General features: G+C 40.5%; 1 protein-coding gene across 1 annotated transcript in view; it reads right to left on the bottom strand.

Moving 5' to 3' along the window:
* CYP4X1 (cytochrome P450 family 4 subfamily X member 1) overlaps window positions 1-16,401 on the bottom strand; it is a 29,048-nt gene extending 12,647 nt beyond the window's left edge. The window contains exons 1-4 of the mRNA XM_084872366.1: window positions 16,128-16,401; window positions 4,129-4,270; window positions 2,861-2,905; window positions 754-881 (exon numbers count right to left, since the gene is read on the bottom strand). Coding sequence (XP_084728492.1) covers window positions 754-881; window positions 2,861-2,905; window positions 4,129-4,270; window positions 16,128-16,304 — 492 coding nt within the window. The 5' untranslated portion in view covers window positions 16,305-16,401. The remainder of the gene's footprint in view (window positions 1-753; window positions 882-2,860; window positions 2,906-4,128; window positions 4,271-16,127) is intronic.
* Between the last annotated feature and the right edge of the window lie 779 nt (window positions 16,402-17,180).

Raw genomic sequence — 17,180 nt, 5'->3', positions numbered from 1 at the left:
GAAGGCGGAAGAAAACTTTGGCTTTGTTTGTGGGGTTGGAAGTGTTTCTGATGAAACTATTTTAGTACATTACTAATCTGATTTTTAAATAAGTACAATTTAAAAATGTATCATTCACACCTGGAGTTTATGAATAGAACTCACTTATAAACCAGGGACTGCCCATAGGAGCAGTCCTCTGCAACCTCTTCATGCCCCTTTGGAAGGGTACAGGTCAGTTCCTAATAATCCTCTGCAAGGAAACTCACATCTGCAACTTTAATGTAGACACTTATCATTTGCCAGATGATTTATGGCTATCAGGCAAGTCCATTTCAACCTCCAAACATTTGTTCATGCTACCCTAACTTCCTCTGCCTAAGTTTCCTCATCCATATTATTCACATATTAAAGTCCAGCTCAGATTTCTTCATAAATGTGAGTCTCCTCTGAATTTGAAGCAATTATAGCTACTCCAGATTTCCTTACCTTTCATCAACAGCTTTTACCATTTAAATCTTACTACTTTGATTTACTGCCATAGGATCTCAAAAATAGTTAAGACAGACAACCAGATCTTCATCTTTTTAATCACCCCCCAAAAACATAGCAAAGGCTAATAGAGACATCTATTGCTTAGGGGGTACTTGTGCATTGATTGATTTGTAGAAAGCATTCCTTTTTGATTTTCACTACCCACTACACATATGTCTAATCCTTTTCGTGTTGGAAGTATTTTGCGACACATCAGAAAACTTTTATCTCTTCACTTACCAGCAATGTGTTTATAGACTGGGCCATTATGCGGGAGTGGGATTTCAGGGTGTTAAAATTGAATACAGGAGTTATTAGGCGCCGGTGCTGGTACCATCTGTTTCCATTTAGACTCACTAGTCCTTCTCCTTGAGACATAAAAGGCACAAAAGCATTTTATTAGAAGGAGAGGTGAGGAACAGACATCATGGACTGACCATGATGTGCAGTCATGATGTAATAGAATGTCAAAGCAGTGCTCATATATTAAGATAAAGGTGAGTTTTTTTTTAAAAAAGATATATTTTATTGATTTTTTTATAGAGAGGAAGGGTAAGGGATAGAGAGTGAGAAACATCGATGAGAGAGAAACATTTATCAGCCGCCTCCTACACACCCCCTACTAGGGATGTGCCGCAACCAAGGTACATGTCCTTGACCGGAATCGAACCTGGGACCTTTCAGTCTGCAGGCCAATGCTCTATCCACTGAGCCAAACCGGTTTTGGCAATAAAGGTGAGTTTTGATGCTTACATCTGGGATGAATGTAGTTAGAATTGTCAGAAATCCCACTTTATGAAGCCTTATGAGAGTGCTCATATTGAAATAATCAGTTACTACCTGTGTAATAATTAAGTCACTTAATCTTCTGAAAGCTTGATTTTCTCAATGACCAAATGTGATAATAAATATCTACTGTGTTTCTGTGCAGATTAAATTAAGATGTATATATAAGGCACATTGGCTGGTCTCTAGCCGACCATGGAGACACAACAGATATTAATCTTCCCTCAGTCCAAACCAACCCATAAACTATACTGTGAACATAAAATTCACAAGGAACTGGACAAAATCCACTATGTCCCTAGATAGCTCCTCCTTGACCCCTTGTCAGTGTTCACACCCATGAATAATACAAACAGAAAACACTCATCAAGCCTAATGCCTCCTAATCTTCTGTTACCAGGGAGGTCATTGAAGATTTTACTTTAAAAGAAACTCAAAGCATATCCTATATAAAAGCCCAATATGCTAAGTGTTTGGTCAACAATTTGGCCATTCAACCAATCAATGTGTAATATGCTAATGATAGGCTAAGGCTGCTCAACCACTCACTATGACATGCTCTGACCACCAGGGGCAGACGCTCCAATTGGTAGTTTAGCTTGCTGTTGGGGTCCAGCTGATCGGGACTGAGTGAGATGGGCCAGACATGCCCTGGAGCCCTTCTTCGGTCCCTTCCCAGCTGGCCAATCTCCTGTGTACCTCCCCAGCCCAAATCGTACATCAGTGGGGACCCTCAGCCTGGCCTGCATCCTCCTGCAATCCAGGACCCTTCAGCAGATGTCAGAGAGCCGATTTTGGCCTGATCCTGCAGGCTAGGTTGAGGGACCCCGCTGGTGTATGAATTTGTGCATTTGGCCTCTAGTTAATATATAATTACAATCCTTCATTAAGGGCTTACAACACACCAGTCTAGCAATGTATGGTCAGGCACTGGTATGATGATAGCTTTTACAAACAGTGCTGAAAATACATTTCATTTAATCGTCTCAACAGTCCAGAGATGTAACTCTCTTTCTCATCATCAAAGGTGAAAAAACTAGTCAGTGGGGGGCTGTATTCCAATTCATGTAGTTCTAAATCCAAAACCCATGTTCTTTCATTTAATTCCTTTCTTGTCTAACATAAATACCAATTACATGACTAAAAGACTTAATTTATCTGCTCATGAACTATTTCCAAACTGTATTTTGGAGCAAAATTTTACTGATTTGCATACAGAAGTAGAAGAAGTCAAAAAATAAAGGGAAAAGGCCAAGAAAACAAGAGAGAAGAAAGGATAAAATAAAAAATACTGATGGCTAGGCTGCAATTTTAAAGACAGAGATAGGACAGATATATACATATGCTGCCTTGAGAATGAGATTTCAGGGACAGAACTGGACAAGGAGGATTCCTAGGAAGTTGTGCTGTTACCATAGCATTTCTCCTGACATCCCCCTAGATAACTTGCAGTATAGGTCTACCATAATCTTAATGCTTTTGAATTCTGATTTGAGTTTCTTTGGAATGCTCTACTATAGCAAAGGGGGCTTCTAGCAAGAGAGTGGGGTCACATACATACCGATTGCTAGAGTCAAGTACTTGTAAAAGTATTGGGCCTTGGGATCTGCAGAGTTAAACAGGGGAAACAAAAGACAGCATTAGAGGAAAATTATCAAAGTTGGTGAAGGTTTTCTCATTTGCCCACATTAACCCCAAATAGTCAGTAAAAGGAAACACAGGGCTCATTCTTGCAGCCCTTGGCAGGTGTAGGGGTTGGGGAGTTGACAAAACTCTTGGTTCAGGAATCAGAGACAACAAACCCCATGAGGCAGATAGGTGCATGAACCCAGAATCTTTTCTCATTTACATTTTCTACATCACACACAGAGATTACCTGCGGGTTACAAAGTTTCCAGAACAGGAGTTGGGACAACATATTATATGTGGTTTTTTTTTTTTTGTGTGTGTGTGTGTGTGTGTTTTTTGGGGGGTGGGTGACAACAGGGATTGGGGAAACACCAGAAAGCAAGGCATAAGTGCCACCTGTGGTTCTCATGAACTCTAACGTGGTGTTTACATCTCCTGTCCTTCAAGAGACAAACATGAACCCAACCTGGAGAACTGCTAAAAAATATTGGAGGTTTTGCTAAAAGTAATGGAGAGAATGGCACAGGGAAGAAAGATCTGAATATCACACCTTAATTTACAAAGTTGATGGAACAAAAACTGGACATTTAATTTTGTGCTATGAGATAATGTACGGTGGAAGCCTTGAAAAAGAATTGGATGGAGGAGTCAGAAAACTTGTGCTCCAAAGGGAACACAGTTGAGAAATATGCAAAAAATGAAAACAAAATGTGGACCACAGAGGAGAGGTTAGCCTGAGTAAAGCAATGGCCTGGCATTCAGGGTTACATACCGAACCGGCACAGGCAGAGCTTCTTCTGAATCCCTCTGAACACTTACATTCAAGAAAGGGGCCAGGCTGGGGAGTGTTGCTGACACGGAAGTCACAAAACCAAAAAAGGAAAACAAAGCCCAGGGTGATCTGGTGGTGCCAGCTGGGCTTCAATACAGTGACCTACATTCAGAGGGGTCTGAACTAGAGAATGACTGGGGTTGTGTGGGAAGGATTGGTGGAAAGCTTCTTAACACTTCCTCTAGTTCCCCTTGGAGGCCTAATACCAATCTACTTCGAAATTCCTTTAGAATTCTGCCTATGGGTTGTGCATATCACTCCTAGGAGGTTGAGGTTGCTGAGATTCATTTCTTTCCTTTTTTTTTTTTAATTGATTATGGTATCACATAATTGTCCTCATCCCCCCATGAGATTCATTTTTATCTTACCTGATCTGTTCAGAAATGTCTTTGCATAGTCCGGGTCATAGATTTGGAAAAATGCCTCAAAGGGCCCAATCCAGGCAGGAAAGGCACATGGGTATTTTTTCACAAACTCCTCAAATAACTCGAAATTACCATCCTGAAATAACTGCAGTGAAAAAAATGAAGGAAATTAGAAATGCAAACCAGTCTACACTCAGCCCCTCTTACAGAACCTAATTGAGTTCAGAGCCTGCGTAGCATCACCAGGCAGAGGAGCCTGACCCTTTTATCTGGAAGTGGGTGAACATGCTTTTCTTGGGATTCCCAAGCTTGGGGTATAGCATTCTAAACAAGGATAGTGCATTTATCTTCTCAATATAAATATACTAGAGGCCCAGCCCATGAAAAGTGTGTGAGTAGGTTTCCTAGACCTAGCCTGGCCTCCCTTGCATGGCCTCTGCCAACCAGTGATGCTACATGAAGCACCCCATCCTAGGATGCTCTGCGATGCTTGCATCCACTGCCCATTGACTGCTCTACAAGGCTTCCCCCACCCCCACTGCTCCATGAGGGTCCCCTGACCCCTAGACTGCTCTGTGAAACTCCCCCTGCCCCGTGACTGATTCGCAAGGCTACCCCACCCTTGAACTGCTCTGTAAAACCCGCCCCCCCTTTCACACACACAACAGCTTGCTGAAGCTCAATAGTCCCCAGTCCTGCCATCCCTGCCTCATGGCGAGTGTTTTGAGGTTGGGGGGGTGGGGTGTGTGGAATCAAGAAATGCTCCATGTACCTCCAGGTGACTGGTAGTTTGGTCCTTACCCTGGGGCCACAGGACTTTTATAATATAGATTAGATGCCCCTTGCAGGAACATTCCTGCAATAGGGCTTCCTGCTGCATTTGCTGTCCCGCCTGCCCTTCCTGCTTCCCTTCCTTCTCCCCCACCCCACTTGCTTGCTTCTCCACAGTGCTTGGTTTCTTTCTATGCATCTTCAGTCATGGCTCTGGGCTGGATATGCAAATTAACTGCAATCTTGGTTGGGTTAATTTGCATACTCACTCTGATTGGCTGGTAGGCGGGGCTTGTGGGCATAGCTAAGGTGCAGTCAATTTGCATGTTACTTTTATATTAGGTAGGATGTTGTATTCCCAGACCAAATCACTGTCAAATGTGAGCTGTTTTCCCAGTTGAGAGGGTGAAGGGCGTTCAATCATATGCCCTGCCTCACCTGCCAAGGTCACACACACAGATTAGGTGTGGCATCTGAAAGCTGAAAAAGATTTTCTTTTTCTATGTGGAAAGCTAACTGTTAGTGTGTTGAACATGATCCATCATTCAGCATACCATTCCCTCTCCCATTCCTCTAATTATTGATGATGTCTTTTTTTTTTTTTTAATAATAACTTAATAGTAAATACTTCCATCCTGCCAACTCCATCTACAAAGAAAATCCAATTCTTTTTTCATATAACAGTAGGAGTTCATTTATTTGGGAATGTGAAGCTTGATGCAAACTCAAATGCAAAACTCTCAGCCTATCACCACCACTTCCCATATGCCCCACCTGCCCCTGTGCAGCCCTTATTCAAGCATCACTTCCTCATGGTAACTGAACTGCCAAGCCATGACCATTCTGCCCTACCTACCAGAGTGTTTGAAACAACTCCATCATGGCTAATCTGATCTCTCCCTAATGCTGACAACTGACAACATTATATTTAGCCAGTGATTCTTATCTACCTTTAAGTCAGTCAAAATGCCTCTGTGTGGAATGAAAGATTCATCACGTGTGACCCAAGTTCACACTAGTGAAAGGTATCAAAAAGAAGTCAAAATTACTGCCTAGATAAATTACATGATTTCCTGTGGCTCGATGCATGTGATCTATCTTCTCATTCTTGTTCAGATAACTGTGTGCCAGCTGTGTATAGACACGATGTAAGAGATATATCTAAAATATGCCCCCACTTTCCCTAGATACAAGCTCTCGCTTTGAAATGAATCTATTTATTTCCAATGTCTGCTAATGTCCTCGGCCCTGCTGATGTCCAAGAATATGGCACTCAGTGCTGAAAAAGCAAGAAGCAATTAAAAAATATATATATATCAATAAAAACAAACTCATCTGCAAAACTAAAAAAAGAAAAGAAAAAGAAAACCAAAAAACCTCCTCCCTTCATCCTCTCAGTTGAGAAAACAGCTCACAGTGTATGTCATATGACAGTGACTTGGTCTGGTAATATAACATCTATACTAATAATAGCCTAGGTGGCATGCCCTCATATTGTTACAAGATGGCCGTCACAAGACAACCATGAGCACAGTGGAGTCGGGGCCTGGCGGCCACTCCACACAATGAGACCTGGGGGGTCCTGCTGCTCTGCATGGCATGGAGGAGGTGGGTCCCGGTGTCTTCACCGACTTGGGTCCTGGCAGAGGAGGTGGGTCATGGCAGGGATGGGTAGTTGTGTGCAATCAGGCTAGCAGGGAAGGGCAGTTGGGGACAAACAGGCTGGCATGGTAGGGTAGTTGGGGGCGATCATACCAGAGGGATAGGGCAGTTGTGGGCAATCAGACCAGCAGGTCAGACATCCACTGAGGGGTCTCAAGTTGGAGAGGGTACAGGCCAAGCTGAGGGACACTCCCCATTCCCCATGCACGAATTTCATGCAACAGGTCTCTAGTATATTTATATTGAGAAGATAATTACACTTTCTTGTTTAGAATGTTGTAACCCAAGCTTAAGAATCCCAAGGTAATGTATAAATCAGAGTACAAATACTACAATTAGAAATGAACTTTTTGCCTGATATGCAGACTGCTACTAATGGTTCATTTAAGAAGTTCCATGAAATCACTGATAATATTATAGATTCATTTATATCGGCTTCTTGTATAACATGGGGTAGGAGAGGTGTGGAGACCTATATGTGTGTCTGGGAATGCCCAGCTATGCCCAGCTACACATTTGAGCATGATTGTGGGGACACTGACATGTAAAAACACCCAAGGCTGCCAAGTTCTTCCTTGTGTGACAACTCACACAGCATTTGCCATGTGATTTATTTGTTCTTACCCTCAGGACAGGTAGAAAACTTTAGCTCCTAATATCCTATAACCAGTTAGCACCTCTAATTCATGAAGTGCTCCTGGATAGTTTAGGGCCCCTAAAAGACTGCAACTATTGAAACTGCAGACTCTTATTTGGTTCCATTCTGACAGTCAAGGCAGTGACAAGCACCCAACAACACCATGAGTGGTTTGCCAACAATGCTAATATTTGTTCATTTGCAGAAAATGAACTTATTAAGTGCCTATTATATGTACCAGGTGATAGAGATACAGAGAAATATAAGACAGGCAAGGTCTTTGCCCTCATGGAACTTACAGCCTAGTATGAGGATTACTTTTTAGGTTAGAAAGGATCATGGACACCCTCATCCATAAACATTTGGCTATACATTTAGAAACTCCTGTCTAGACAAAAAGGATAGAAAGTTATGTGAATCCTATAATATATGAGTTGATATTTTTTTCATCCATGGCAGCATTAAATACATTTGAAAATACATATTACACATATTTAGAAGACATTGTTCAGAAATATTTGGAAATTGTTTAATCCCTGGAGTCATAGTAACAGCTAACATTTACCAAACACTACTATGAGCTGGGTGCTTCCAAGTGCTAACCTTGTTTAATATCCTTTAATTTTTGCATCAGGAACCCTATGAAGCAGGCACAATTGCAATATCCATTTTATAGATGAGGAAATTGAGCCTTAGAGAAGTTAAGTAATCTGTTCAAGGTTGTACAGTTGCAACTAGTAGTAAGGATTCAATCCCATGAAGAACTCTGGAGCCCAAGTGCCTTACTACTTAGTTATATGGACTTTCCCTGAATTACATACAAGTGTGCATGTGGGCACATGTGGGTGCACACACATATACCTGCATATACAATATACTTGGTCCCACACACTGGCTGGGATTCATTGGTCTACTGAATAAGTATCAATCTACCTGGGTCCTTTCTTTGTAGTCAATAGATCTTTGAATGAATGAATTTATTTAGCACCTAATATGTGTTCATTCAATAAAGTAGTTATTAAGCACCCATTATGAGCCAAGCACTGGGTTGATAGTGTTGAACCCTCCTCTCACAGATTTTGTATTCTTGTTGGAAGGAGAGCAGAATATAGTAAAGGAGTATATAATATGGTAATAGGGAATGATAAGTGCTAAGATAATAAAAATGGGATAAAAAGTATTTGAAGGCCCTATTTTAGTTTGGGGGTCAAGGGCAGGTATCTCTGAGGAAGTGATATTTGTTCAAAGGCCTGAATAAAGTGCAGGAAGAGCATTCCAATCAAAGAAGAGCATATCCAAAGCCCTGAGTGAGAAATTTTCTTGGCACCTTTGAAGAATAGCAAGAAGACCAGCATGACGAACAGAGCAAGGAATGAAATTCTTTGTCTTTCAGGAATTTCCCTGACACACACCTATTCCTTCTGGAACCTAAAATGTTTACAATGCAAAATAGTTCCATCCTCTCCTTGCGCCTGAGTAATGAATCATCAAAAGGAACATAGTCTGGTCGGTGTGGCTCAGTGGTTGAGTGCCGACCTATGAACCAGGAGATTGCGCTTTGATTCCTGGTCAGAACATATGCCCAGGTTGTAGACTCAATCTCTAGTGTGAGTCTTGCAGGAGACAGCCCATCAACAATTCTCTCTCATCATTGATGTTTCTAGCTCTCTCTCACTCTCCCTTCCTCTCTGAAATCAATATAAATGTTCAAAAAAAATTTTAAGGAACATAAAGGGTAAAAAAAAAAAAAAGGTAAAGAGATAGGTTTGGTAATATTAGCCAGCTTGATATATCAGCTAACTCCAATCTTCAAAACTCTGAGAAAGGCCTCTCTTAAACACAAAAAAATAATTTAGTGACAGTCAAGAGGAATACTAGTATATACTTTAAAATATCATGAAGGCAAAGACCAATCTGAATGAAAATAAAACCATTCCATTTATGACTAGCAAATAGAAAATATTCAGAGACAATTTTAACAAAAAAGTGTAAAACGTGTAGCCTGAAAACTAGAAAATCTTCTTAAAAGACTTAAATAGGTAGAAAGACACCCATGTTCATGGATCAGAAAACTTAATATTAAGATGGCAATATTTCTCAAATTGATCTAAAGATCCAATGCAATCTGAATCGGAATTACAGATGGCTTCTGGCTTCTGTGTAGATATTGGCAAACAGCTGCTAAAATTTATATGAAAACCGGGAGCATTGAGAATAGGCTAAATGTCTTGAAAAAGAACCAAGTAGGAGAACTCATGCTTTCTGATTTCAGAACTATCTATAAGGCAGCAGTAATTAAAACAGTGTGGTATTGGCATAAGGATAGGCATATTGATCAATTATATAGAATTGAGAATTCAGAAATAAAGTTCTATGTTTATAGTCAATTTATTTTTGACAAAGGTGCTGTGAGATAATATAAATATATATAGTCTTCTTCCAATTCCTGGCACAGAGCTCCTAGAATCCTTGTAATGTCTTAAGTGAGAAGAGCACTAGAAGCATCTTTTGTTCTAACATTTGGTCTTTGAGCCTGATTCCTGACACAGGGTTCTTATCTCCTTGGACTTCCCTTGGTGATGACAGTGTCTTGGTGGGCTCCTGGGTGGGGGCTAGTCATCAGAAAGACTAAGCCATAATTAGAAACTTAGAATTTTTGGCTCATCTCTCATTCTTTTGGGAGGGGAGAGGGGCTGAAAATGGAGTTAATGACTAATCATACTTACATGATAAAGCCTTCATAAGCATCTGAAAAGTATAGAGTTTGGAGACCTTCCTAGTTGATGAACATGTGTAGGTGCTAAGAGAGTGGCACACCTGGAGAGGACTTGGAAGCTCTTTGCCCAGTCCCACATATTTTTGTCCAATGCATCTCTTCTATCTGGATGTTCATCTGTATTTTTTATCATACCCTTTTATGATAAGCCAGTAATCAGTAAGTACAGTGTTTTTCTGAGTTCTGCGATTCCTTCTAGCAAATTAAAAAATATATTTTTATTGATATCAGAGAGGAAGGAAGAGGGAGAGAGAAACATCAATGATAAGAGAGATTCATTGGTTGGCTGTCTCTTGCATGCTCCACACTGGGGATCAAGCTCACAACTCAGCTCGTGTGTCCTGACTTGAAATCGATCTGTGACCTCCAGGTTTACAGTTTGATGCTCAACCACCGAACCACCCTGGTTGGGCATCTTCTAGCAAATTAATCCAACCTGAGGAAGGGGGCATGGGAAACTTCAATTTATTACTGATTGGTCAGAAGCACAGGTAACAACATGAACTTTCAATTGGCATCTGAAGTGAAGGTGAGGACTGAGCTCTTAATCTGTGGGATCTCATGCTATCTTAGGTAGATAGTATCAGAATTGAGTTAAAATTTAAGACACTTATTGTCACAGAATTGCTTTGTGTGGGGAGAACTGTAAAACATCTGGTGTCAGAAATGTTGTGGATTTGGTAGTGGTGTGAGAGTAAAACAGATACACATAAGGAGGACTTGGCTTTCCATACACAGGTGCCCAAACAATTTAATAGGGGAAAGAATAGTCTCTTCAACAAATGGTTTGGGATAACTAGATATACATATGCCAAAGAATGAAGTTGAACCCCAACCTTACACAATATACAAAACTCAAAATGGATCAGATATCTAAATGAAAGAGCTACAACTATAAAACTCTCTGTACGGCACTTAATTTAAAGGCCACCTAGAGAAGAAGTCATAAGAATTTAACTTTGAATTTGACAATTGTTTCTTAGATATGATAACAAAAGCAAAAAAACAAAACAAAACAAAAAAGTAGATCATTTGAACTTATTTGTTGTCTTAAACCAGTAAGTTTTAGGATTTTAAAAATGCATTATACTGCCTGGCTGGCATGGCTCAGTGAATTGAGCATCATCGCATGCCTAAGTTCAATTCCCAGTCAGGCCACAGGCCCAGGTTGCGGGCTCAATCCCCAGTAGGGGGGTGCAGGAGGCAACCGGTGCATCTGTCTCTCTCATCCATGTTCCTTGCTCTCTATCTAAAAATCAATAAAAACATTAAAAAAGAAAAATGCAATATAAGGTAATTAATACAAGAATAAATGAAGAATAAGATGAACTCTTGGAAATTAAAATTGTGATAGCAAAAAAAAAAAAAAAACTTTAATCCTCACCCGAGGATATTTTTTCCATTCATTTCCAGAGAGAGTAGAAGGGAGAGAGAAGTGGGAGAGAGAGAAAAAGAGAGAGAAACATCAATGTGAGAGAGAGACATCAATTGGCTGCCTCTATCATGCACCCCTACCTGGGCTGGGAGTCTGTAACTGAGGTACATGCCTTTGACTGGGAATTGAACCTGTGACCCTTGGGTCCAGGGCTGACACTCTAACCATTGAACCAAACCAGCCAGGTCATAAAAACTAAATTTTAAAAATTTTAGAAAGATAAAATCAAGAAGCAAATTTTTGAATGTTTTTTTTTTTTTTTTAAATAGAGGTCCAATCCAGGAGGTGCATATTCAACCAATAGGAGTTCCAGAAAGAGAGAAGAGAAAGCTCCAGAAGGTGATGGGAAGGAGGTATCAAAGAAATTGTACTATTCACTATTATTGTTCTGTCCCTAACTCTTCATCTTATCACTTCAATGCATACCATAACCATAACTTTTAATTATTAATTTAAGGGTTGCCCTTAGCCACTGGAGCCAGCTTTATTGCCTATATAACAGTCTAGAAGTGCTGGAAATTCAACACTCCCTAGGACCATCATCCACCAACGACTGTGGGGAGTTGGTCTAAAAATGCCCTAGTTTCTTTACTCTTCAGGTTGGATAACTCTGACTTATACATACTGGCTACCAGAATCTGCCTGTGGGATTAAACTACAGTTGTCCACAGTGGTAACTTATTTGAAAACCAACCTTATGTTGACGCCTTCTCATCTCTATCTCAACTGCCAAATCCTCTATCAAAGTTTCCTGGCACCATCTCCAAAATAAAATACTTGCTCTTGGATCCTTGTCTTAGGGTCTTATGCTGGGAAAACCTAAACTAAGACAAAGATTTTTCTTAAAATTTCCCAGGACTGATTAATATGAGTTTTCAGATAGAAAAGATTGCTGACCAAAGCATCAGAGATAATGATTCAAAAAACAAACAAACCTAAGTGCCACACCTAAGTACATCATAATTAAATTTCAGAACACCAGAGGCAAAGTGAAGATTTTAAAGCTGTTAGAGAGAGGGAGAGAAAAGGATCACATAATAAGGATTAATAATTAACTAGGGGGAAGGATTCTGGAAAGATGGCAGATTAAGAAGCACCAGTTACTTGTCTTCCCACCTAAATAACCACTGCACTGGCAGAATTTTCAACTATACCTATTTTCTAACTCTGGAGTCTATTGAAGGCTTGCACCTTCCAGGAGTAAGGTTTGGACTGTAAATTGCAGTTATTTTTTTTGTCAATTTCAGCTCTTCACACAGTAGTAGGTACCTATTCCCACCCCCAGTCCCATAGAGAACAGTTACAGGTGTTCCTGGAGCAGCTTGGACACAGTGGGGTATGGAGCTGTGTATGGGGAAGAAGTACCCTGTCCTACAAATATTATGAATTACTTCTGATCACAGAGGGGCACACAAAGAGGATAAAGGTAATTTTTATTATACCTCCCCCATTGTTGCAAGCCCCTTGCTCTCATCAACTGAAGTGGCTTCTAGGGAATTTTAAAGGCCAGTGCCCTTTTCTTCTGGCCATTTTTCTCTTTTTTCTTGTTTGTGAACCATACACTAAAAACTAGGACATTCAAAAGTAATTGTATATATAAGGAAAATTAGAGAGTGGCCACACCTGTTCAAGGAAAAGCACAGGCTCAGAAAAGATCTGAGAAGACATTAAATTTACACCTTATGATGATCCTTGTTACATAGAGAGCTTACAACAATTAAAGAAACAAAACAAAACAAAAAACCTAAAACAACCCCCCCATCAAACCCTGTAAAAGGGAGAGAATATTATTTCTTAAATAATCATATTATTAGATTGAAATGTCTAACTTTCAACAAAAAAAAATCACAAGGCATACGAACACACACACACACACACACACACACACACACACACACACACACAAAAAAAAAAAACCAAAACCAACAACAAGAAAATATAACCCATTCAAATGAAAAATTTAATAAATAGAAATTGACTCTAAAAAAGACCCAAGGGCAGCACTATTAGATGAAGACTTCAAAACAACTGTGTTATATATAGATGCTAAAGAATGAAAGAAAGAGGTGAAGAAAAATTTAAAAAGTGATGTATAAACAAAACACAAAAATCAACAAAAGGATAGCAATCCTAAAAAATGCTGGTGATTAAAAGTACAGTAATGGGAATGAAAAACTCACAGAGGGTTACAAAAGCAGATATAATCAGAAAGAAAAAATGTCAATAAACTTGATGATAAAATGATGGTAACTATTGAGTCTGAGAAACAGAAAGAAAAATGATTGAAGGAAAGTGAACAGAGCTTAAAGAACCTATGGGACACTATCAAGCTGACCAACATACAGTCTCAGAAGGAGAAGAGAGAGAGAAAGGGATAAGGGGAACATTTGAAGAAATAATGGCTGAAAATTTCCTAAATTTGATGAAATACATGAATATAGACATTTAAGAAGCTCAGTGAACTCCAAGTAAGATGAACTAAAAGAGACTCACCCAGAGACACAAAATCATATTTTTGAAATCAAAGACAAAAAGAGAACCTTGAAAGCAACAAGAGGGAAGTGACCCTTTACATACAAAGGATTCTCAGTACGATCAGCAGCAGATTTCCCATCCGAAACTTTGAAGGATAGAAGACAGTGGGTTGCAGAAGGGAAGACATCTGTAATACTTTCAACAATAAAGATTTAAAAAATAGTCGTCTAAAGTCTCACCTAATAATACTTTCTTCTTCTGGCCTTTGGGCATATTGCAGTATGTAAGAGCCCTCACGTGCCTCACATGAATCTGGTCCTTCTCCCATTTTGGCACCAATGTATGAACCACTCCCCTCCCCCAAGTCTAGCATCAAGAGGAAAGATGAACACTCACACTGTATAAATTCTACATATGGAAATCATTGAACCGAAACTGGTTTGTCTCAGTGGACAGAGCATTGGCCTATGGACTGAAAGGTCCTAGGTTTGATTCCGGTCAAGGGGGTGTACTTTGGTTGCGGGCACATCCCCAATAGGGGGTGTGTAGGAGGCAGCTGATTGATGTTTCTCTCTCATTGATGTTTCTCTCTCTTTTCCTCTCTGTAAAAAAATCAATAAAATATATTTAAAAAAAAGAAATAATGGAAAGATGAGGATCAATGCAAAAAAAAAAAAAAAAAAAAACAAAAACCAAAAAACGATTAAAAAAATAATCCTGAGAGATACTCTTTCATTCCTGTTTCACAGATAAGGAAACCAAAGCATATATAGGTGCACTGTGCAGTTCTAAGCCATTATTTACCAACATATATTCTGCAATAAAATAATCTCATGGTAAACAAAAAACAAACAAAAAAACCACAAAGTGGTAGGCACAGGCATGCTCCCCTCCCCCACGCACACACACACTCTCACACAACCGTTAATCAAGAGTCCTATATCCAGCAAAACTGTCCTTCAAAATTGAGGAAGAAATGAAGACATTTCTCAGATAGACAAAAGCTGAGGGAGGTTATTACCACTAGACCTGCCCTGTAAAAATGCTCAAAGGAGCTGAAACCAGTTTGGCTCAGTGGTAAAGCGTCGGTTTGTGGACTGAAAGGTCCCAGGTTGGATTCTGGTCAGGGGCATGTACCTTGGTTGCGGGCACATCCTCAGTAGGGGGTGTGCAAGGGGCAGCTGGTCGATGTTTCTCTCTCATCGACGTTTCTGGCTCTCTATCTCTCTCCCTTCATCTCTGTAAAAAATCAATAAAATATATATTTTTTAAAATGCTCAAAGGAGAAATGAAAAAACACTGCTAAGTAACCCAAAACCATATGAAGACATAAGGATCTCAATAAAGGTAAATGCGTGGACAATTATAAAAGCTAGTATTATTGCTGAAACCGGTTTGGCTCAATGGATAGAGTGTCGGCTTGGGGACTGAAGGGTCCCGGGTTCGATTCCGGTCAAGGGCATGTACCTTGGTTGCGGGCATATCCCCAGTAGGGGGTGTGCAAGAGGCAGCTGATCAATGACTCTCTCTCATCGATGTTTCTAACTCTCTATCTCTCTCCCTTCCTCTCTGTAAAAAATCAATAAAATATATATTTAAAAAAAGCTAGTATTATTGTAGTAGTGGTTTGTAACTAAATTTTGTTTTCTATATGATTTTAGAAATTAATGCACTAAAAGGAATTAGTAATTTATGTTTTAATAAAACAAGGAATCAGGGGTAGGAGTGATTTAGATAATAGGAGAACCCAAAAGGTGGCACAAATTTAAGTCAGTCAGTATTTTGTGAGTGATTGGCTGGGGCTGCTCCCTGCTTCACAAGAATCTTAGGAAAAGAAAGCTAATTCCCCCCTCCCCCCCCCCCCCCCCGGTTGAAATAGCCTAACGTTGGCAACTATTGAGTCCAATTTTGCACATTTTCTGCAATTAATAATCATTATTTAGGATAATACTTCCTAAAAATACTTTAACAATACGCGTGGAAAACTTTTTAAAATGCAGTACATAAATGCAAGTGAAGAAGAGATAGACCTGAGTTACATCATGCCTTCTTTTCCCAGACTCAGCTCCAGGGTGTTTCCCTTCCCCTGTAGGGCTGCGAGGGGCAAAAGGAAAAGACGTGGAGAGCCACAAACTGGGCCAGAGAGGTCTGTGCAGGATGGAAGGATGGGAGGAAGGGAAAGAAGCAGTCGCCTCTCTGCCCGCCCTGTTTCCAGCATCCTCCTTTGCCCCTCTCTTCCTTCTTACCTTCTGGTTGCCTGTTAACCAGTGGGGGGATGGACCTGGGAAGGCACGCAGAACTCGCTGCAGCTGCTGCCTCCGCAGAAAGAGCTTGATGGCCTGCAGCAGCACTAGGGTCAGGAATAACACGAACACCAGGTAAAAGGACCTTGTCCAGCGCATCTCCAGCCAGGAGGTCTCCATCCCTCTGTGCTGCGGATTGCCGGCAGTTTCCAGGCAAGCGGGAGAAGATGAGCTTTCCGAAGCCTGGCGCTTGGGAATGATCACGCTGCCCGCTGCTTCCCGGAGGCCTCCGGAGAGCTCCCTCTTCCCCGGAAAGAGGAATAGCGATGGGAGTGGCAGGCAGCTCGGGCTTGGCCAGAAGGAAGTTCCAGGATTTGCAGCCCTTTATTAAGGGATGCAAATCTTCACTCAGGACAACCTCCTACATCCTCCCGGAGTATCATATTTCAAGAGAGACCTTTTTCAATCAAGGGAAATTTGAAGTTAGGTTTTGAAATAATGCCAAGGTTGAGGTAATCATATTTCTTCATTGCCACAAATAAATGGTAAACTGCTATACCAAAGACCTTCTTTCCGCTCTGCAATTGTATCAAAACCCACACGGTCTGCAGGCTAGTGGTGGGCATGTGTAATCATTATATTTATATAGTGTGGCCTGACCAGTGGTGTGCTGGTGAATGTTTTACATGTGGTGCTCACTCTGATTTCTAGTGTTTGCGAATGTCCACCATATCCTGTTTCAAGCTGCCAACAGAGTAACCTGAACCATGAATTGGGAAGAGATGTTAAGTAGCCTACCATTGTACAGTAGTTCCACCATACACATGCAATTAGGGCCCTCAACATAATTTGTGGATCACAGTACAAAATGAAAACGTGTTAAAAAAAAAATCTATTAATGAGATGTCGACAGTAGAGCATTAAACCAAACACACACCCTTCTGAGTGCAAGGCTGTGTGACTGCTCAGATTCCATGCCCATGAAGAGAGCTCTGGACTCAGGAGACATAAAAAACCTTTTGAGCATACATAATAGTAAACGTAGTAAAGTAGTTA

This window comes from Pipistrellus hanaki, assembly GCF_964339955.1.
Source record: "Pipistrellus hanaki genome assembly, chromosome: 2".
Classification (NCBI taxonomy): domain Eukaryota; kingdom Metazoa; phylum Chordata; class Mammalia; order Chiroptera; family Vespertilionidae; genus Pipistrellus; species Pipistrellus hanaki.
Note: the sequence above shows the minus strand (reverse complement) of the source record. Positions and strands in the feature narration are given on the sequence as shown.